Here is a 24166-nt window from a genome sequence, read left to right as displayed (position 1 = left end):
CTCCCTTTGGACAAAATACATTCCACAGATGTTCAAAGGGTGCCTCCCATGACAAGATGCACAAAAAAACTTATAAAACTTCTTGCATCAACATAATTCAGAATGGAACCTGTGCTTTTTGTAAAAGTCAGCAAGAACCTAAATAAACAAATCTAGTCTATTTTTGTCTCTCTAAAAACTTTATAATTTTAAATTAGAATTCAGAATGTTAAAGTTGTAAGGAACATTAGACAATTTAATCCATTGCTAGTTTTATAAATAAGTAAACTTTTCAATTTCCTATTGTCAGAGCAAAGGCTACATCTTCTTTTCTAACAACTCCTGTCTTTACTCTCCCTGAACTCAGGCCCTGGTTCTGCTATTCTACTCCTAATCCACCAGCGAACATTCTTCCAGTTCATACCAGTTCACACTTGACATAGACATGAGCTACATATACCCATAAATCCAGACCAATGGTGATTGTGGGATTTACCTACATATAATTTATTGCCTCTACTATCCCCTCCCTCAATGCTTTCTAGAATGCCTCTAAGCAATGAAACTCACCAAAACCCCCACAAAACTAGAATGTAGGATTGTTCCAGTATCTACAACCAAAACTCACAACTGGGCCTTGATAGAGCTTTTAAAGTCAGTTCTTAGTTACTTAGAGGTGAACCTTTTAACATTTCTTCTCCCTCTGAGACAACATTACTACTCTATTAGTAGCCAAATAAGAGAATAAGGGGCATAAAAATAAGCCAATTCTAATAACACAACTGTCTAAAAGTTTCTTAACAGGACATTCCAGGAATATAATTTCAAGTAGGAGAACAACTTGGGCTTTTGAAACATTAGTAACTTATGCTTCTTAACTTCCTTTAACAAGCCAAATTAAACTGTGGCAACAAATAATTTGCACCTATAAATCAGATGAATTTAAATTATAAACACCTAACTAGGCCCCGCAATTTAGAGGATCTCTTCCCTGGCCCTTCTCCAGTCACACTCCTCCCCAAAAGTGAAGAGATCTCAGGGCCAAATGAATGCGCATCCTGGGCTAATCAGTCCCAAGCCCACTTCCAAGGCATACATAAGCATCTTCCCCAGGTCTGTCTGCCTAGAGATAGACCACAGTCACTGGTGGCACCCATGGCACCCAGTGGACTTAACAGGTGGTTAAAGGGCAGGTATTTCTAAGGCATGTGGACAGAACTTAGACATGTGGGATAAGATGCTCAAACAGATGCATGCAAGGGCCCTTAATGAATGGGCGGGGGGAAGCAATGGAGACAGCAAAGAGGGGACAGGGAGTTAGGACTAGGAAGGGAAGAGGGGCAGGCCAGAGGCAGGCCCTCTCCATCTGGCCACACTTTAGGATGGAGCTCCAAGGAGTTTGAGAATTCTACATTTGAACCCAGGTACACAGAGGTATATTTAACAAGAAATATATTTTATTTGTCATGAATGTATTTTTCCTAACAGTTCAATAGTTTGATATATATATAACTTCTAAATTTATTTATTTATTTATTTATATTTTTAAAGCAAAGAGAAAGAGTGAGCACAAGCAGGGGGAGTGGGAGGCAGAGGGAGAAGCAGGTTCCCCACTGAGCAAAGACTCCCACATAGGACTCATTCCAGGACCCTGGGATCATGAACTGAGCTGAAGGCAGCCACCCAACCGGCTGAGCCTAACATCTAAATATTTAATATAAGGTGCCTCCTTTTGTACTCTTGTCCTAGGTCCCACACTTGTCAGGAACCAGCCTACCAGGGATCTAACGTAGGGAAGTTCAATACCATGTACTCAGGGAAGAAAACAAGCAAGCAGTCAAATTTTCAAAATGCTCTATGTAGTTCCCCTTAACATTCCAGTCAATGACAGCAAACTTCAGTGCACACAGGAGATGGGAGGCTTGTAATCTGCTCAGCTCCCAGCAGTCTCTCAGGATGAACTCCTTACTCCACTGACCATGATTTTCATGCTTAGTAACTCATATTCTTCATACTTCAGGACTCTATTATAATTGAGCTCCCTCAACTGGTATGCCAATGAAGAAAGATTTATTCTTTCTAAAGTAGAGAAAATGCTAGTTATGTAGGACTTACTAAGAGATTATCTGTCTCTAACATGGCATTTTCCTGATTTTCATGAGTAATTTTTAATTACTGAACATGATTTTTACCTCACAAGCAAAGTTGGGAATCAAACACCATGTCAACTGTGCTTCCGTGGGAGGACAAACCTGCCCCTGCAGTTAAGTCACTGCCTCAAAGCTGACCCTCAGCTGTCAGAATAAACAGCATGGTCTGTCACAGAAGCAGAACAGGGTTCAGAGAGTACACGGTGACATGTCAGTGATACTTTTTATCTAATCCACTGGATAAGATGGAACCTGAGATACAAATGTGGATCCTTGACTTTTGTAGGGCAAGGGGGAAAAAAGAACTAAACTGAGCTTGAGAACAGGCCTTAAGGTTACTGGGGAAGCACATGACTAAACTTGTATTCTCACTCAACTCGTTATTGAACATCATGAAGTATGTTAACTGAAATACATATACGTATTCCATTTCCTCATCTATAAGCTCAAGTTTACTCCTATGCTCTACTCCACTTCTAAAACATCTATAATTCTACAGCTATCCTATTTACAGCAGCCTGGAAAAGTCATGTCAGGAATTTGAGAACATTGCTATCCTAGCTTTGCAAAATCCAGCCTTATCCAGAGACCTCCTGTGAACTATATGTCAGAGCAAAGAGCTTGGTAAAATGAGTCATGAATGGAAGAAAGGATATAAAGACCCAACGGTGAAGAGCCTTGGACCAAGTCCTATCTCCTGCAGAAAAAGTGAAGTGAGAAACTCTGACCAAAAGAAAAAAGCATTCCACTTCTTTTTTTTTTTTGGACCAATCTGCAGATTAGCTCATGCAGTAGATCGAAAGTAGATAGCATATTTGTTTGGGAAAGATTAACTTAAATCAGTGAAAAAACTCATAAATCCCTCTAAGCTATAAACCAAGGGTGTCCAGCTACAAAAACTGGTGGGTGTCTGTGCAGGGTCAGCTGCTCGCCGCAGTCCTAGTAACAAACGCCATCCCCGCCACTCTCACTGTGAGTTTACTACTGGCAGAGGGTTTGTTAACCAAAGGCAAATTGTGCTTATTTAAATTTGAAACAAATCCTTGCCCATCCTGATTTTGTTTTACTACTCTGCTTTTTAGTTAGAATATATGATTTCAGTTTCAGAGCACACTTAAAAAATTAAATGTGACATTAAGTTTATTATGAAGTCATTGAACTTACCGGGGAAGGAATGAAGGCTTCATGAAACTTCTTTGGATTAATTCTCAATACACCCTTTAAAATAAAAAAATGAAATCTGTGAAAATTTAACTAGTTATCCACTTAGAAGATTACCATACATATGTTATTCTTCAATAAAAAGTTTCTGAATTAATTAAACAGCTCAATCTACAAAACAACGTAGGCATAGGAGAACTACTCATTAAATGCATGAAACGTGATTTCTACTGATGTCTGTAACAGGGTTCCATCAAAAACTGAAAGGCCACACTGGCACCTGGCTGTAAACAGGCAGAGAGGTGAGAAGGAGAAGAGCTTGGCCTGGAGTGGGAAAGTGGCAGTTACTGGGATTTTTTTGTGCCCCCATATGCTAGGCTTCACACTGCAACCTTTACTTTAAGAACAAGATTTTATGGGGATTACATCTCACTACATAATGGCCTTTTTTATTCACTGAGACCTTTCCACGCTTGCTTGTTTCCATGACAATTTTCGGAAGGATACAGGTTGATTTCCAACCTGGATACTTAACCTTGAGAGACCAGATGCATACTTTTTACTCTGGCCCTTCTACAGAGCTGAATGAGTCAATAATTCAAAATGGTCCAGAACTAGCTCTTAATGTAAATGGGAATCCTGGCTCCGACAGGCAGGCCACCCAGTCTGCCTTCACCTTCATGTTATTCCAGCACCAAATCAGGGTCTGCTTCTATTTACGCACAGGGGTGCAGACGGGGGCCGTCTTCAATAGCAGGTCAGTATTTTAGGCTCTTACAGGAAGCTGTAAGCCTCCCAAGGTTCCAGCTGCATTTGAAGGCCACTGGAACACATGGAGAGAGGCAGTTGTTTTCCTAAAAGCCAGCCTCAAAGGGTGTCTTGAGAAAGTGTTTCAAATAACATTTCCCCCCTAAAATGCTGGAAGACTCAAAGAGACATTAATTAGCAAAACAGGTGAGGGAATAAAATAAAGGAGAAAATATTCTCCCCTTCACTGGTGCACCATATGTGTTTACATTATGAATTTCCACACAACAGTTTATGCTATTGTAAACATCCCATGTAGACTTAATTCAAGAGTTATTGAATACTCAAGACACTGAGACAATGTGGAGAGAGAGTGGTGATCAAGCTCAGTCCTTGTTTATAAGGTAAAATATGAAGGCTGCCATAAATGAGGATACAGCTGACTTGCAGCTGGGGCCACCAGGAAAGGCTCCACGGACAGTGTCTGACTTGGTCCTTGATGGAGGAGAAAAACTTGCCAATAAATCAGAAGGGGAAAAGAGGCAAAGACCATGTAAGCAAGAGTGCTTAAGGGGGCAAACACTCGTCTCCCATCATGCTGTCACTCTGCTTAGGGTAAGAGAAAGAGGGGGTGAGAAACAAGGCAGGCAAAGCTCTCTGAGGCCACCCTTTTTTATGAATGTCACAGCAATTTCACAGCTAAAACAGCTGGTTTTGCTGTTGTTGTTGTTGTTGTTGTTGTTGTTGTTGTTGGAAGACAAAATGCTTATTACATTTATCCAAATCTCCTGAAGATTCGCATGGCAGGCACTATGCCTCCTGATGGGGAAACAATGGGAGAGGAGTAACAGCCTGCCCTCACAGAGCATGTGTCCGGTGAGCGGAAGACACTCCAAATAAATCAAGTCCATTCGCTCAAGTTAAATTTTTTTAAAAATTCATTTTCTGATTCTAGGCACTGCTTTCTGACCTAAGGTTTGTTTTGTTTTTTCCCCCTCAACTGCTATTTTTCTATCATCCTTTCCAGCTCAGGGAATGGTTACTACCTAAGGAAGTAAAGAGAGGCAAGAATGCCTTCTGCTGTCAGAGGCCTTTTAAGCACAAAGCACGTGGAGAAGCTAACGCTGGGCTCAAAGGAGAGAGGTTGCTCAGGGCTCTTCTAGGCTCTATTTAAAAGAACGGATATTAAAAGGACCTTCAAGATTCTGTTCTTGACTGTCTATCCCAAAGATCCTGATATATAAAAGCATACAAGGGAAGACAGAAGCCTTGTTCAAGAAAAACATTTGCAGGTTGAGTGGAGCATACTCTAAAGAAACCGACCTCAGGAACAGATTCCCTTGGGAGTGTAAATCATACTGAGGAAAAAGAAACTTCTACCAGAATTTCACAGCAGACCAGAGTCCACCCCACAGCCTAATGAAGGTAGCGGTCAGTAAACCATGTCAAGAAACGGTCTTTTAACTAAAAGAGACTTCCAGCAAGGTTCTGTCTTACTCACCTTCCAAAGAGCAGGACTTCCATTTCTACATTTTTATGACTATCACCTAATCTACTCCAATCCCTCTTCACTCATCTTCCTCCTCAACCCCTTCCTGCCTTGGGACTTGATCAGTGGGGCTCCTATGTGTTCCACCTCCTCTCTGAATGCTCCTCTGCTCCTTGACTTAAGGGAAACCTGGCTGTCCCATTGATGTGATCACTACCCTTGAAGTGCTCTCAAAGGGAGTCTATCTCTCCTGTGCCATGTGTCTCAGGGACCAGAAGAAGGTTCTCCCCTGCTTCCCCACTCTTGCTTTAAAATTATTTTTTTCTCTCCATTCTTGATCAAAATCCAGATCCTCTGAAGATCGTATCATTAGCTCCTGCCTTGTTCTCAGTGCTATCAACTCCAAACCTTTTGATAGTATCTGTGATACTATCAAAAGTGGAAGCAGTAATGCTTCCACTTGTAGCTCACTGTCTTCCTCTGTACCACCATTCTTATAAACACTTACAGAACTTCGTATCCATGTGGTTGATGAGACAACCCTAGCCAGTCACTCTAGCCACCTTTTTTTCTCCACCCAGCCTGACCACTCTCCCCCATGTTCACTGCTGTCTCTTGGCACCACTGCTAATGATACCAACTCCAGACATGAAAACTCAAATATCACACTTTCTAATCACAATCTTCTAACCTTCTATTTCACTTAAGGTAAAAACCCCACTTCAATAATTCTTTGTCTTCACTAAGACTTCCAACGCAAGGAGCTGACCGCATTTTGTCCCCACACTATGTTCAGTGTGGCCACCTAGCTGCCATAACCTAGTTGCCATAACCATGGCCACCTAGTTGCCATGACCTGCTATTACCTCCTGCCCTTGCAAACTCTGAGTCCTGGGTCCACTCTCCCTCTTCTATTCAACTAGCAGGCCCTCTCAGTTAACCCCAACTATCTGCCTTCTCCATGCCTATACCCAAGGAACTGAACGTTACTGTAGGAAAATACCACACAAACAGGCTAATTAGCCTAACTTGGCAATCACAAACATGTTTTATTTGGCTTACAGGATGTTTGAGAATACTTAAAGCAAAGGAATTTCACACATAAGTATGTATTTCCATATTTTCTTAAAAAACCAGCTAACCCTTCATGGCAGCAACCACCTGAGTTGAACAGCAAATACTTCTCTTTTTTTTTTTTTTTAAAGATTTTATTGATTTATTTGACAGACAGAGATTACAAGTAGGCAGACAGGCAGTCAGAGAGAGGAGGAAGCAGGCTCCCTGCTGAGCAGAGAGCCCGATGTGGGGTTCGATCCCAGGACCCTGGGATCATGACTTGAGCTGAAGGCAGAGGCTTTAACCCACTGAGCCACCCAGGCGCCCCGAGCAAACACTTCTCTTATATCAATAAAAAAAAAAATCTCAAACTTATATAAATATACTACACGTTATAGGCTGTTTTAAGAGTTTTATATCCATCAGCTAATTTAACCCTCAAATCAATCCTACTCCCTTTCACCAATGAGAACACCGAGGTACTGAGAGGTGCCCACCCATGCATCCTTCAAGCCCAGCCTTCCAGAGTCCTCGCTCATAAATGCCTCAGACTGCCTCTGCTTGACACGGTCATCACCAGGGCCTCTCTACTCATTTATGCCATCTGCTCCCTTCCCCCAATACCCCAGCACCACCTTCCAGCCCTCTGTCTTCCCTGCCTCAGTTAATGGCAACATCATCCATCTAGTGGCTCAACTCAAAATTTAGGAGTCCTGCTTTATTCCTCCCTTTGCCTCGCCTTCACATTTAAGCCATCAGCCTCCTGCCAGTTCCAGCTCCACCATCGTCCACTCCCTGCCATCTCCACTGCCACCACCCTTCTTTCCTTGCCCTGTTTACTCCAATGGCCTTCCACATGGTCACCCAGCTTCCACTCGAGTCTATTCACCTCACACCGGTCAGAGAGGTATTTTTAAAGTATAAAATACATCATGCCCTCTCCCTACTGAAACCCTTCAGTTTCAGTAACTGAACTACTCTCCTAGCTGTGGCAGTTGCCTGACTTTCCAGCTTATTCCCGTATCTTAATTCCCTTTGCTCACTGTGTCTAACAGCTCCCTGCATGTTCCTCAAAAACACCAGGCCTTTTTTCTGCCTGCCATTCTTCCTCAAGCTGGTCTCTCGGCCTGTGATGATGTTCTTTGCCTAATTCTCCTGAGAGCTGGCTCATGTCCACCCGTCAGCTCTCAGCTCAGAAATCACCTGCTCAGAGAGCCTAACCACCCCATGTAAAGTGGCTCTAACTCTTCTTTCTCATCTTTCTTACTTCCCAAGCAGTGGGAAGCACATGCTGTAATTCCCTCTTTATGTCTTAGGTTGTGTTTGCCCGGCTCCCCCAGTGAATTACCTATCACACTCACTGGTATGTGCCAGCACTTAGTAGTCAAGAAACATGAGCTACTTAATGAATGCTACAGAGTTGAAGCCCTCCCACCAGCCCTGCCTCTCATTTTATGAAGATTATTTGTGCCTTCTGAATGGTGGGGCAGTCCACTATAATGTCACTTCTATTTTTCCCTTTGATTCATACCCAAATGTTCTCCAGCTGATTTCACTTTAAACAAATGGTGAAGGTCCTAGAAACTAACCCATCTTGTCCTATCTTCCTGGACTAGGAATTCTTATAAGGTCCAATAACAACTTTATACCAATATTCTATTTTAGGGGAAACTGTGACATCATGCCTCAGGCTGCTCTAGGGGATCAACCCAAACCACCTTCAGCCAAAGTATCATCTGAGATCAGGAAACCAACCAATCCTACCATCATACCCATGTTACTCTGGTCATCACCCTGAACCTGAGTCCCCTCCAGGCCTATCCCGTACTTTCATTTCTTCCAACAAATCCTATAACAATCTCCTATACTGCACCTATGGAGAAAGGACATATGTACAATGTGACAACTTGTTTACAAAGAAAATTTTTTTCAAAATTATGTATATATGATCATGTGTTCCTGCTGGCCAGTTCAAACACAGGAAAGGGATTCCTTTGGTCACTATGGATTCGTCATTCCTACAGAGGGCAAAACACCAATGAAATGTCAAATTATTGTTCGAAGTACTGAAAGCAAAAGTATTATTCTACTCCCATTTTTAAAATAACTCCTTAGTATCTCTCAATAAAAGTTTCTTCTCTGGATGGAGAGAAAAAAAGGGATGTCACAATATACTTAAATTTGAATATAAAATTTAACAAATACTTACAAGTGTATCTAATAAGTTTACTTTTCTCCAACAGCATCTAAATAGCTTTTCTTATCTAGCTTTTTATCTTACCCATCAAGGCCTGCACACATAAAGTTCATATCAGAAAGCAGATGGACTCTGTTTCCCTGCTTATGAAAATCTTATTTACAGTGTTGTATATTTCACACGGTGACCTCATATCTGGAACCCATTCCTCTCCCCATCTGCAAAGAACAACTGTTCTCATCTGTGGGGGAAGGCTCTGGCTGCAGAGTCTCATGATGTCACAAGCCAGGAGGAATCACTTACAAACTCCTGGGAAAGAGTTGTTACATTGATCAGCTTTCTGTTTTGTTTTAATTTCAGCAAAGAGTTGCTTCAAAAGCAAAAGTTAATAGGAAGGAGCAAAAACTGTATCATTCCAGAATATTTTCCTCATCATATCTCTATAAATTCTATAACCAAAATTAGAAGCAATTTTTCTTCCAAGTAATAAGAGTTTCCTTCACCCATCTTCAAAAGACAGTACCTTGATCCTTTATTCACTCAGTAAATAAATATTTATTCAATATAAACTTATTATGCATCAATCAAATGTCACACACTGGGCTAATTTGTGGGAATAAGACACAGCCTTCCCCACAAGAAAGTGAATGGTCTATTTGAGGAAACATAAATACCAAGAAATGGTAATAAGTTTAGCATAAAGGGTAAACAACAAAGTCAGCTTCAAGAAAGCAGTCATGGCCAATTCTGCTTGGAGAATTAAAATAAGGCTTCTCAAAGGGGGTAACATTTAGGACTTAAAGTTCAAGCACAATTACATCAAGATAATGGGAGAAAGCATTCCAAGCACTAGGAACAGTACGTACAGATTCATGGACAAAGCAAATAGCAGAGTTTTTTTTACAGGACAGGTCTTAAAGATCAGGGCAGGGTGAACAGAGCAGCATGTACCTGAAGGAGAGTGGCAGGAGATGAAAGTGGGAAAGGCACAAAAGGGTCCTCATACATGAAACAAAATGAGGGCCAAGAAACTTGTAGATAAAATGGAGCTCAGTATGTGGACTGAAGGATAAAGAGCAAATGAATGGATTAATGAAGGGACAAATGTCCAAATGCAGATTCAACTCTCCTAAGAGAGGCCTCGTCAAAGAAATCCAAGGAAAGTTAAAGAAAAGGGGGGGGGGGTGGCTCACAGTACCTCCTAAAATCAGAAAGATCAACTTGTTTGTTAAAAAGTTTTCCATTCAAGGGCACCTGGGTGGCTCAGTGGGTTAAGCCACTGCCTTTGGCTCAGGTCATGAACTCAGGGTCCTGGGATTGAGTCCCACATCGGGCTCTCTGCTCGGCAGGGAGCCTGCTTCCCTCTCTCTCTCTTTCTCTCTCTCTCTTTCTGCCTGCCTCTCTGCCTACTTATGATCTCTGTCAAATGAATAAATAAAAATCTTTAAAAGAAAAAAAGTTTTCCATTCAAGTCAATAAAAACACTAACACAAAAAGATATGAGCACCCCATGTTCACTGAGGCACTATTTATAATAGACAAGTTATGAAAACAATCTAAGTGTCCATTGATGGAGGAATGGATAAAGAAATCATGGTGCATACATACACATACAATGGAATATTACTCAGAAATAAAAAAGGGATGATATCTTGCCATTTGTGACCACACTGATGGACCTCAAGTGAAATAGGCCAAACAAAGAAAGCCAAGTACTGTTGGGTCTCTTATATGTGGAATCTTAGGGGAAAAAAAAAACCTCAGAGATACAGACAGATAGTTGCCAGTGGAGGCGAGGCAAGGATACAGGAAAAGGGCAGAGAGTGGGTGGAGGGAGTCAAAAGGTTCCAATCAAAGAGTCTACATTAATCATATGTGCACTTGACTACAGGTAAACACAAAAAGGTAATTAAAAAGGAAAAGAAGATGACAGCAGCTGTTCACTGGCTGGATCTTTGGCCAAAATCACAAATATAGAAGCTGGGCTCTCAAAATGAGAGGAATGAGAGAATGCATTCAGAATGGAACACAACCAACATTTTCAAGCGAGCCACGTAACACATGGCCATGCCTCTATTTACCAATCCCATAATTCTAAAATACACTTAATTCAAAGAATATGTGCCCTGCCTCACTCTCTATCTCATTACGTACTTCCTACCTCATACTTCATGCCCAAGGAGACCTACGCTGCCTTCTTCCACACTGTTTCACCAATCATGTTTTCATCGGTGCCCACCTTCCCCACACCTCCTTCTCACACATAGCACTCATGTAATAGGCCCCAACTAGTCATCCTCCCATACCCACCAAAAAGTCACCTCCTCCAGGCTCCCAGTTCCTCCCAACACCCTCCCACATACCCCAGTAACACTTTCATTTGAGCACTTACCATCTATCCCTAAATCACTCATTCCCAAGACTGCCTGCCTTCCCTGGGCTGGGAGCTGGGAGAACAGAAAGCCAGTCTCATCCACCTTCGCCTTGGGAGCACCCAGGCGGCATACTCCTAACTGTGTACTGTTCCCAGCTCACTCCTCACAGCGGATGCTCAACAAACTTCTGCTGAGCCGAACCACTGACCTAGCTTGTAAAAGTATTCTTTAAACTATAAAGCGCTCAACAAATATTGTTTGGTGCTGTTGACTGGTTCCTTCTCAACCCTCGTCTCCATCACTTAGTGTCCATGTGCTCCCGGCAAACTCAACTATCAGCGCTCCTTACAGCAAAACCCTATTTTCCACTTTGGTCTTAGTAGCGCACACTGGTCTGTCTGTTCAGAAAGCTCTTTCTCTTATCGTCACTTGTTCCAACTGTACCAACTGGTCCAATACATCCCTTCAATTAAGCACTCCTAGACCAAATAAACAATTCATAGACAACCCTAACTTTAAGTAATGGCTCCTTCCTCTCAAATCTCAGAGCACTTGCTCTGTCTTGTGGTGCTTAGCACCCCAAACTGCACTGTGAGTGTAAGAAGTGGGAAGCCCTGGGCCTGCTCTCGAGCCATGTCCCTCAAGCACACAATGCAGAATAAACAGTTTAATGAGCCAGGGGTTACTTCTGATTCCACACAGCCAAGGAATAGCTGCCCAATACGTTTTAAGCACCTGGATAAGTGTTCCTCTCTTCAAGCCTTCTGAGACATCCTCCTTGGACATGTAGGTTTCAAATACGCTCTTTTTCTTCCCTCGTATGGACTTGTTCTTTGACTTTTTGTCACCTGGCGAAGCACCAACACCATGTGGGCCAACCACAGAGGACACACCTAGAAACATGAGGCAGCAATCAACTCTTTCCTCAACCAAGCATCTCTGTATTTTTAAACTGGAGATATTTTACCTTTTTTTTTTTTTAATGTAGAAAGACTAATAAAAGAATGAAATGAACAGATAATAATTTCAAATAGTCACAAAAAGGAAAGAATAGGTAACAAGCATAAAATAAGGAAACGTGCATAAAATGTACATAAATGAGACTTAAGTTTTAAATCAGCACCACAACATGCAGAGAACATAATCTGAATAATGGGTTCAATATGCTTTGCTGTTTATAGACACAAACTTTTTAAAATAGGAATTATTGAAAGAGTGTCTCTTTTCTAGAGGAAACTAAACAGCTGTACTCAATATAATAAATTAAGAAAACAAGAAACCACACTTAATTCTAGAATAAATAACATGGAAGAATATTTAATAGGTCACCAAAAGAATTACGGTGGCCCTCAGCCCTAGACCCGCCCTGTGCCTCCATTTCACTGTTATTTTATTTCAGGTCTCCAGTTGCTAGATGAGACTCCATTTTCCTTTTGCTACCTCTGGGGGTCCCCAAGGGCCGGAGGTTCAGCCTGAAGTCAGGATGGCTCATTACTGGTTCCAAGGTCACCTCTTCTCTCCAGATCCAGGGGGTCCTCCACTGCTCAGCTCAGAGTTCTTCCTGCCTTGAGTATTTCAGTTGTCACAAGCTGAAACCAAAGAGAGACAGGTGACTGATGAGCACTTAACCTATGGTGTCCTCTGTGCTCTCAGAAATGTAGTACATGCATGATAAAAACATTGGCGGGGGGGCGGGGGGCTAACTGGCTCAGTTGGTTAAGCGGCTGCCTTCAGCTCGGGTCATGATCCCAGGGTCCTGCGATTGAGCCCTACATTAGGCTCCCTGCTCAGTGGCGAGTCTGATTCTCCCTCTCCCTCTGCCTGCTGCTCTGCCTACTTGTACTCTCTATCTCTGTCACAGATAAATAAAATCTTAAAAAAAAAAAATTGTGGGAGGGAGGACCTCCTGTGTCCTTGTGTCACTCTCTCCTAGGCAGTTAGACAAGCACACCATCTGTCCTGAGTTTCTTTGTAATGTATCGCTAGCCTGCTTGTCTGGGCCACTTCAACTAAAAACCTCCACAAACAGGGCAATGAGGTGGGGATGAAAGATCTCTGCAGTTCCATTCAGCTTCTGAAATGGGTAAGAGTGGGAGGAAATAGAATTTTGAAAAAAGGTATAAAGATCTGGGATCTCAAGGCTATAATGAAATAGGTACTAAACTAGGACTTAAAAGATACAGCACTTACTAAGTTTCGCATTGGGCAAAAGACATTTGTTGATAAACTAAGTAAATTAATTCCTTTGTAATTCATCAACAAAATCTAATTCGCAGCCACAACTGGATATCCAAAACTATGGAGGGAACCCAGGTGGATTCACTAGCTTTCAAAAAATGGCAACACTGCAGTTAGGCATATATGTCCCTACTCCTACCTGACATCACTTCAAGCCAATCATCTGTCCGCAAGCTCAAGGCAGCTGCTTCTAAGGAATCTAAGGCAGCTGCCTGGATCAGTAGACTGGAGTCCAGGGCCGTGGAGCTGGCCGCTGGCCTTCCACCTGGATACTGAACACATCATCACAATTTCTACTTTCTACTCTCAGCTGGCCACCAGCCCAGGGATTCCAGCCTATACTTGCAAATTTCCAAAATCCTAGTGGGCAGGCTTCTTTCCCATAAAATGTATCAAGATGTCATTCTCAACACTAGCTTCCATTTCCTGTAAATTTCCCACATACACATACATCTTTCACTGAAATGATATAATTTTTCTCTAAAGTGAAATTAATACTTACTCAGGAAAAGAGAAACTACAACGACAAAGGGTAATCGGCCACATAGCAATACATGAAGAGATTCAGAGGTAAAGTGGAAAAAAAAAAAAAAGGCAAAAAGGGAGAGAAACAGATGGTCTTAGATAAATAACAAAAAAATGGGAAGGGTGCACACAGGAGGCCAGACTATCTGATGGTTTAATTCAGAAGGCATTCATCCACTTATTAACTCAACAAATACTTGGACAGTGTACTATACTAGGCACAGTGAAAAATATAAAAGCTAATTAGATTTCTAAAAATCATACCAATATAAAAATACAAGTTGGGAAGTGATAAGCAGTCTATTTTTTAAGTATGGGTAAATGTACCTATGATGGAAGAAAGAAAGTACCTGTGGATCAGAAAATCTGAGAGAACTTCAGGAAAGCTGTGAAGGAAGAACTGAGAATGTGAGAAAAGCATGCTGCTGACAAAAGGAAACAAAAGTAGAGACACAAACAGAAAAACACAGGCAGGTTCTTACAACATTAATTCCATTTGGAGAGAGTCCAGCCTGTATGGAGGAGGTAGTGGCAAGGCAAATAAAACAAGTTGGAAGGGGATGCCTGGGTGGCTCAGTTGGTTAAGCAACTGCCTTCGGCTCAGGTCATGATCCCAGTGTCCTGGGATCGAGTCCCACATCGGGCTCCTTGCTCAGCAGGGAGCCTGCTTCTCCCTCTGCCTCTGCCTGCATTCTGTCTGCCTGTGCTCGCTCTCTCCCCCTCTCTCTCTCTGATAAATAAATAAAATCTTAAAAACAAGTTGGAAGGTCTAGAAAACCAGCCCGCTTTTCAAAGGCAGTAAGGAATTTCTGAAGCATGAATGAGCAGAAGAGAAGAACGACAGATCAGAACTGTGTTTCAGGAAAAATGAACCTGGCACAGGAGTCAGTCATCTGGAATTGAGAAAGACAGTGGCAGCTGCACCTTAGGAAAGAAACAGAACAGACAGGAGAAAAAGAAAGGAAGGCCTGAACTAGAGTTGAGCAAGCACACACTGAAAAGAAGAAACCCATGACATGGTATTATTTATTACACTGGACAAATTGGCACCACATGGCAGGCAGGCACATCTGGAATCTTTAGAGCAAGAAGGTAGGAAATGTTCGAGATTTCAAACAAGGAGACTGGAAGATTATAACATCACTGAGTTAAAGATAATGAATTCCACTTAGGGTGTTCCCTATCTCTATGTGAACATATACCTCTATGCATACCTGTACACAAGGAAATGTGCCTCTATGAATACCTCTACCTCACGTCTTTGGAAACTGGAGCACAAGTTAGATATATTAGCCATCCATTTGCATAAAAATGGTAACCGAGAGTTTTCTAGAATGGATGAGACTGCCAAGAAAGGATGAGCTGATACAGAAGGAGCCCACAACAAAATCCAGGTTAGGACAACTTTTAGGAAATGCAAAGAAGAAGTAGAAAATATAACAAAGGAGCTAACAAAGATGTAGGAAAAGAACCAACAGAGTCAAATGTTAAAAAAACAAGATAGAAAATAACTTCCAGGGGCGCCTGGGTGGCTCAGTGGGTTAAGCCACTGCCTTCGGCTCAGGTCATGATCTCGGGGTCCTGGGATCAAGTCCCGCATGGGGCTCTCTGCTCAGCAGGGGGCCTGCTTCCCTTCATCTCTCTCTGCCTGCCTCTCTGCCTGCTTGTGATCTCTCTCTCTGTCAAATAAATAAATAAAATCTTTTAAAAAAAAAAAAAGAAAATAACTTCCAAAGGAGAACGAGTTAATGATCATGATTGACAACCACTACTGAGTAAGAATAGAATTCATGGCAACCAACATTAAGGGGAAGGGTTGGGGACAAGCTGCAAGTGGGAAAAAGACAATACAAAACCAAAGGCCAGAAATGGAAATGGATGCTTTGTATCAAGTCCTGATGCAGGCAAGAGCTCAAAACTATTAGTTAAGTGAAATGAAGACAAATCTCAACTCAAATGTCCCAAGATCAGCTGCATCTCTAACTTTCCTTCACAGCAAATACCACCCCACCCCCCAGATGGCGTGATTTATACCTACCTTGTCTCTCTAACTCAGGATTACAAGGGATTTTTGGTTGGGCTCATTTTTATAACCACAGTGACTCCTATAGTTCCTGGGGTGGAATACGTATTCATTATTCACTTCTTAAATGAGTAGATGAGTTTATTTTCATGAATAAGCAGTTTTTCATTTCAAGTTTTTTTTCAGTTCTTTTCAGTTTTTGTTTTCAAAAATGAGCAAAGCAGGATCATTCAGAGAAACTACATTAAAAACAAGTCAGCAGGATATGAGGAGTCAAGATGGCAGAGAAGTAGCAGGCTGAGACTACTTCAGGTAGCAGGAGATCAGCTAGATAGCTTATCTAAAGATTGCAAACACCTACAAATGCAACGGGAGATCGAAGAGAAGAAGAATAACAATTCTAGAAACAGAAAATCAACCACTTTCTGAAAGGCAGGACTGGCGGAGAAGTGAATCCAAAGCTAAGAGAAGATAGACGGGGGGGGGGGGGGGGGGGGGGGGGGGGGGGGGGGGGGGGGGGGGGGGGGGGGGGGGGTGGCCAGCTCCTGGCAAGCGGCGGAGCAACGGAACACAGAATCAGGACTTTTAAAAGTCTGTTGTGCTGAGGGACATCGCTCCAGAGGCTAAACCAGGGTGAAGCCCACGCGGGGTCAGCGTGGCCTCAGGTCCCGCAGGGTCACAGAAGGATCGGGGGTGTCTGAGTGTCACAGAGCTTGCAGGTATTAGAACGGGGAAGCCGGCTACAGAGACAGAGCGGAGGACAGGGTTACCTTGAGCGGTCACAGGCTCGGTGAGCTTGGAACACGGCCGGAGGCCAGGGAGACAGGAGTAAATGGGTGCTGTTCTCTGAGGGTGCACTGAGGAATGGGGGCCCGAGCTCTCGGCTCCTCCGGACTGGAGACTGGGAGACTGCCATTTTCATTCCCGACCTTCGGAACTCTACGGGAAGAGCTCAGGGAACAAAAGCTCCCAAAAGCAAAACCAAGCAGACTACTCAGACCGGCCCCTGGTAAGGACGGTGCAATTCCGCCTGGGGCAAAGACACTTGTGAATCACTACAACAGGCCCCTCCTCCAGAAGTGCCATTGTATTGCCTGTAAGATGACTGTTACTTGGTCCAGCCAGGACCAAGTTTACCTACCAAGGAGTGCGGTTTCAATACCAAAGAGAGGAGCGGAATTCCAGAGGAGGAGAAAGCAAAGCCCGAAACTCATGGCTTTCTCCCCATGATTCTTTAGTCTTGCAGTTAATTATTTTTTCAATTTTTTTCTCTCTTCTTCTGCTAAATTTTTTAAACTTTTACCCTTTTCTTTTTTTTAAACATTTTTAACTAGGTTATCTAATATATACATATTTTTTCTTTTTTATATTTTTCTTTATTTGTTTTCTTTTTTTAATTGTGGTTGTTTTTTTTTTCCTTTCTGAACCTCTTTTTATCCCCTTTCTCCCCCCTCACAATTTGGGATCTCTTCTGATTTGGTTAAAGCATATTTTCCTGGGGTCTTTGCCACCCTTTTAGTATTTTGCTTGCTCCTTCATATACTCTTCTCTGGACAAAATGACAATTTTTGTGGAAAAATTCACCACAAAAAAAAAGAGGCAGTACCAAAGGCTAGGGACTTAATCAATGCAGATATTGGTAATATGTCAGATCTAGAGTTCAGAATGACAATTCTCAAGGTTCTAGCCGGGCTCAAAAAAGGCATGGAAGATATTAGAGAAACCCTCTCAGGAGATATAAAAGCCCTTTTGGGAGAAATAAAAGAATTAAAATCTAACCAAGTTGAAATTTAAAAAGCTATTAATGAGGTGCAATAAAAAATGCAGGCTCTTGCCTACTTGTGATCTCTCTGTCAAATAAAAAAAAAATAAACCTTAAAAAAAAATGCAGGCTCTGCTAAGATAAATGAGGCAGAAGAAAGAATTAGCAATATAGAAGACCAAATGACAGAGAATAAAGAAGCTGAGCAAAAGAGGGACAAACAGCTACTGGACCACAAGGGGAGAATTTGAGAGATAAGTGACACCCTAAGACAAAACAACATTAGAATAACTGGGATTCCAGAAGTAGAAGAAAGAGAGAGGGGAGCAGAAAGTATATGGGAGAGAATTTCCCCAATATGGCAAAGGGAACAAGCATCAAAATCCAGGAGGTGCAGAGAAACCCCCTCAATATCAATAAGAATAGGTCCACACCCCGTCACCTAATAGTAAAATTTACAAGTCTTAGTGACAAAGAGAAAATCCTGAAAGCAGTCCAGGAAAAGAAGTCTGTAACATACAATGGTAAAAATATTAGATTGGCAGCAAACTTATCCACAGAGACCTGGCAGGCCAGAAAGAGCTGGCATGATATATTCAGAGCACTAAACGAGAAAAACATGCAGCCAAGAATACTATATCCAGCTAGGCTATCATTGAAAATAGAAGGAGAGATTAAAAGCTTCCAGGACAAACAAAAACTGAAAGAATTTGCAAACACCAAACCAGCTCTACAGGAAATATTGAAAGGGGTCCTCTAAGCAAAGAGAGAGCCTAAAAGTAGTACAGCAGAAAGGAACAGAGACAATATACAGTAACAGTCATCTTACAGGCAATACAATGGCACTAAATTCATATCTCTCAATAGTTACCCTGAATGTGAATGGGCTAAATGCCCCAATCAAAAGACACAGTGTATCAGAATGGATAAAAAAACAAAACCCATCTCTATGTTGCCTACAAGAAATTCATTTTAAATCCGAAGACACCTCCAGATTTAAAGTGAGGGGGTGGAAAACAATTTACCATGCTAATGGACATCAGAAGAAAGCAGAAGTGGCAATCCTTATATCAGAACAATTAGATTTTAACCCAAAGACTATAATAAGAGATGAGGAAGGATACTATATCATACTCAAAGGATCTATCCAACAAGAAGATCTAACAATTTTAAATATCTATGCCCCTAACGTGGGAGCAGCCAACTATATAAACCAATTAATAACAAAATCAAAGAAACACATCAACAATAATACAATAATAGTAGGGGACTTTAACACTCCCCTCACTGAAATGGACAGATCATCCAAGCAAAAGATCAACAAGGAAATGAAGGCCTTAAATGACACACTGGACCAGATGGACATCACAGATATATTCAGAACATTTCATCCCAAAGCAACAGAATACACATTCTTCTCTAGTGCACATGGAACATTTTCCATCCTCGGTCCTAAATCAGGTCTCAACGGGTATCAAAAGATTTGGATCATTCCCTGCATATTTTCAGACCACAATGCTCTGAAGCTAGAACTCAATCACAAGAGGAAATTTGGAAAGGACCCAAATACATGGAGACTAAACAGCATCCTTCTAAAGAATGAATGGGTCAACCAGGAAATTAAGAATTGAAAAAATTCATGGAAACAAATGATAATGAAAACACAATAGTTCAAAGCCTGTGGGACACAACAAAGGCAGTCCTGAGAGGAAAATATATAGTGGTACAATCCTTTCTCAAGAAACAAGAAAGGTCTCAGGTACACAACCTAACCCTACACCTAAAGGAGCCTCGGAGAAAGAACAAGAAAGAAACCCTAAACCCAGCAGGAGAAGAGAAATAATAAAGATCAGAGCAGACATCAATGAAATAAAAACCAAAAAAAACCCCAATAGAACAAATCAACAAAACTAGGAGCTGGTTCTTTGAAAGAATTAATAAGATTGATAAGCCCCTGGCCAGACTTATCCAAAAGAAAAAGGAAAGGACCCAAATAAATAAAATCATGAATGAAAAAGGAGAGATCACAACTAGCACTAAAGAAATACAGATAATTATAAGAACATACTAAGAGCAACTCTATGCCAACAAATTTGACAATCTGGAAGAAATGGATGCATTCCTAGAGACATATAAACTACAACAACTGAACCAGGAAGAAAGAGAAAATCTGAACAGACCCATAACAAGTAAGGAGATTGAAACAGTCATCAAAAATCTCCAAACAAAGGCACCTGGGTGGCTCAGTGGGTTAAGCCGCTCCCTTCGGCTCAGGTCATGATCTCAGGGTCCTGGGATCGAGTCCAGCATCAGGCTCTCTGCTCAGCAGGGAGCCTGCTTCCTCCTCTCTCTCTCTCTGCCTACTTGTAATCTCTCTCTGTCAAATAAATAAATAAAATCTTAAAAAAAAAATTCTCCAAACAAACAAAAGCCCAGGGCCAGATGGCTTCCCAGGGAAATTCTACCAAACATTTAAAGAAGAATTCCTATTCTCCTGAAACTGTTCCAGAAAATAGAAATGGAAGGAAAACTTCCAAACTCATTTTATGAGGCCAGCATCACCTTGATCCCAAAACCAGACAAGAATCCCATCAAAAAAGAGAACTACAGACCAATATCCTTGATGAACACAGATGCAAAAATTCTCACCAAAATACTAGCCAATAGGATTCAACAGTACCTTAAAAGGATTATTCACCATGACCTAGTGGGATTTATTCCAGGGCTGCAAGGTTGGTTCAACATCCACAAATCAATCAATCAATGTGATACAACACATTAATAAAAGAAAGAACAAGAACCATATAATACTCTCAATAGATGCTGAAAAAGCATCTGACAAAGTACAGCATCCCTCCCTGATCAAAACTCTTCAAAGAGTAGGGACAGAGGGCACATACCTCAATATCATCAAAGCCATCTATGAAAAACCCACCACAAATATCATTCTCAATGGAGAAAAACTGAAAGCCTTTCCGCTAAGGTCAGGAACATGGCAGGGATGTCCATTATCACCAGTGCTATTCAACATAGTACTAGAAGTCCTAGCCTCAGCAATCAGAAAACAAAAGGAAATTTACGGCATCCAAATCAGCAAAGAAGTCAAACTATCACTCTTCGCAGATGATATGATACTATATGTGGAAAATCCAAAAGACTCCACTCCAAAACTGCTAGAACTTGTACAGGAATTCAGCAAAGTGTCAGGATATAAAATCAATGCACAGAAGTCAGTTGCATTTCTCCACACCAACAACAAGACAGAAGAAAGAGAAATTAAGGAGTCAATCCCATTTACAATTGTACCCAAAACTATAAGATACCTAGGAATAAACCTAACCAAAGAGGCTAAGAATCTATACTCAGAAAACTATAAAGTACTCATGAAAGAAATTGAGGAAGACACAAAGAAATGGAAAAATGTTCCATGCTCCTGGATTGGAAGAATAAATATTGTGAAAATGTCTATGCTACCTAAAGCAATCTACACATTTAATGCAATTCCTATCAAAATACCATCCATTTTTTCCAAAGAAATGGAACAAATAATCCTAAAATTTAGATGGAACCAGAAAAGACCTCAAATAGCCAAAGGAATATTGAAAAAGAAAGCCAAAGTTGGTGGCATCACAATTCCGGACTTCAAGCTCTATTACAAAGCTGTCATCATCAAGACAGCATGGTACTGGCACAAAAACAGACACATAGATCAATGGAACAGAATAGAGAGCCCAGAAATAGACCCTCAACTCTATGGTCAACTAATTTTCAACAAAGCAGAAAAGAATGTCCAATGGAAAAAAGACAGCCTCTTTAATAAATGGTGTTGGGAAAATTGGACAGCCACAAGCAGAAAAATGAAATTGGATGATTTCCTTACACCACACACGAAAATAGACTCAAAATGGATGAAGGACCTCAATGTGAGAAAGAAATCCATCAAAATCCTTGAGGAGAACACAGGCAGCAACCTCTTCGACCTCAGATGCAGCAACTTCTTCCTAGGAACATCGCCAAAGGCAAGGGAAGCAAGGGCAAAAATGAACTATTGGGATTTTATCAAGATCAAAAGCTTTTGCACAGCAAAGGAAAGAGTTAACAAAACCAAAAGACAACTGACAGAATGGGAGAAGATATTTGTAAACCACATATCAGATAAATGGCTAGTATCCAAAATCTATAAAGAACTTATCAAACTCAACACTCAAAGAACAAATAATCCAAACAAGAAATGGGCAGAAGACATGAACAGACATTTCTGCAAAGAAGACATCCAGATGGCCAACAGACACATGAAAAAGTGCTCCATATCACTCGGCATCAGGGAAATACAAATCAAAACCACAATAAGATAATCACCTCACACCAGTCAGAATGGCTAAAATTAACAAGTCGGGAAATGACAGATGCTGGCAAGGATGCGGAGAAAGAGGAATCCTCCTACACTGTTGGTGGGAATGCAAGCTGGTGCAATCACTCTGGAAAACAGCATGGAAGTTCCTCAAAATGTTGAAAATAGAACTACCCTCTGACCCAGCAATTACACTACTGGGTATTTACCCTAAAGATACAAACGTAGTGATCTGAGGGGGCACATGCACCCGAATGTTTATAGCAGCAATGTCTACAATAGCCAAACTATGGAAAGAACCTAGATGTCCATCAACAGATGAATGGATAAAGAAGATGTGGCATATATACACAATGGAATACTATGCAGCCATCAAAAGAAATGAAATCTTGCCCTTTGCGATGACGTAGATGGAACTAGAGGGTATCATGCTTTGCGAAATAAGTCAATCAGAGAAGAACAACTATCATATGATCTCCCTGATATGAGGAAGTGGAAATGCAACATGGGGGGTTAAGGAGGTAGGAGAAGAATAAATGAAACAAGATGGGATTGGGAGGGAGACAAACCATAAGTGACTCTTAATCTCACAAAACAAACTGTGGGTTGCTGGGGAGAGAGAGGTTGGGAGAAGGGGGGTGGGGTTATGGACATTGGGGAGGGTATGTGCTATGGTGAGTGCTGTGAAGTGTGTAAACCTGGCGATTCACAGACCTGTACCCCTGGGGATAAAAATATATGTTTACAAAAATTTAAAAAAAAAGTCAGCAAAGAATAGGAAAAGAACACAGGACCCAGGAAACAAAGTTGAAAAGAGTAAGCCAAATAGCTGGGCAGAAAATCAGCTTGCCTCTGGGTATCAAAGTACTAGAAGGAGAAGGAATGATTTCAAACAGAGAAGATACTAAGCAGAGTATGAATGAACAAGAACCTTCCCAACAACATAGGTCGAAAGGCCCACTAACCCAGGAGAAATCCTGGGCACCCCTACCTTAACACACTGAAAGGACAAGTCAATTTCTAATCCTCACCAGTGAGGGACACTGATGTATTGCCCAAATGCCCACTAATTCCCAGAGAGGGTGTCTTATCACGGAAATAGCTGTATATTCTAAAGAGATGGGCTGGGGTTAGGATGAACAGGCAGTAATGATCAACAGTGCCCCGTGGTACAAAAACGCAGAAACGAGGTGGAATGGGGGGATAGGCACTAGACTTGAGAAGGAGTAAATCTGAAGAAACAATGGAGCGGTGTCTTAAGACCCTTTATATTCCCCAAACCTGGCACAATGATACTGCAGAGTGGATGTGCCCAAAAATTTGAATAAATGAAATCTATTTAGAGCAGAAACAGGTTATAATGAATACTCACTAATGAGAAATTTAAGCAGAAGAGCCAGGACTATGGTAAGGCATGCCACGCACCTAGGATGCAAAATTTATAAAGGCAAAATCATGCCAGTACCAACCCCACACCCTGCACTTGCAGGACTTGGAGAGAGACTTGTGAAATGTTCATCCCCTAGGCATCTTATTCGCCTTAACCTCTATCTCGGCCCTGATAAGAAACAAAAGTTATGAACCCGGGCAGTAAAAAAAAAAAAAAAACGCAAGGAGATAAAATTGAAAGAAAAGTTTAAAGAGAGAAAATGTTGAGCCTATTCAGAAGGTAAGATGGAGCCAACAGAAAGCATGACACAGTAAAACAAATGAAAGAATGCACTATTGATGGAATAGACTTTTTAAAAGTTTAAAATAAACCTCACACTGAGGCAGGAGCAAGAGGGCAGAGGAGTAGGAAACCTAAACTTCATCTAATCCCAGGAATTCAGCTTGGTAGTTATCAAACCATTCTGAACACATACAAACTCAACAGGAGATCAAAGAAAAGAATAGCAGCAATTCTGTGAACAAAAAGCGACCACCTTCTGGAATGTAGGATATGTGAGGAAGTGAATCCAAGATGGGGGTGGGAGGAGGGCAGCAGAGCACAAAATAAGAACTTTTAGAAGTCTGCTCCACAGAGGAATGTTGCTCCAGTGGTTAAGAGGGGGGTGAATCCTCACTGGGTCAGTGTGGTCTCAGGACCCTTGGGGTCACAGAAAGACCAGGG

The 24166-nt window shown here is 41.5% G+C and overlaps 1 protein-coding gene across 5 annotated transcripts in view; it reads right to left on the bottom strand.

Moving 5' to 3' along the window:
• The window catches only part of DIS3L2 (DIS3 like 3'-5' exoribonuclease 2), a 366495-nt gene that overhangs the window by 292843 nt on the left and 49486 nt on the right, over positions 1–24166 (bottom strand). For 4 of the 5 annotated variants that reach the window (XM_045078897.1, XM_004773468.3, XM_045078898.1 and 1 more), the window contains 3 exons: positions 12595–12743; positions 11890–12047; positions 3294–3347 (listed from right to left, as the gene is read on the bottom strand). In XM_045078897.1, the coding sequence (XP_044934832.1) occupies positions 3294–3347; positions 11890–12047; positions 12595–12646 (264 nt within the window). In that variant the 5' untranslated portion in view covers positions 12647–12743. The remainder of the gene's footprint in view (positions 1–3293; positions 3348–11889; positions 12048–12594; positions 12744–24166) is intronic. The other variant, XM_045078901.1, reaches the window with a different exon arrangement.

Source organism: Mustela putorius, unplaced genomic scaffold, assembly GCF_011764305.1.
Source record: "Mustela putorius furo isolate JIRA1106 unplaced genomic scaffold, ASM1176430v1.1 tig00000275_pilon_pilon_pilon, whole genome shotgun sequence".
Taxonomy (NCBI): Eukaryota; Metazoa; Chordata; class Mammalia; order Carnivora; family Mustelidae; genus Mustela; species Mustela putorius.
Note: the sequence above shows the minus strand (reverse complement) of the source record. Positions and strands in the feature narration are given on the sequence as shown.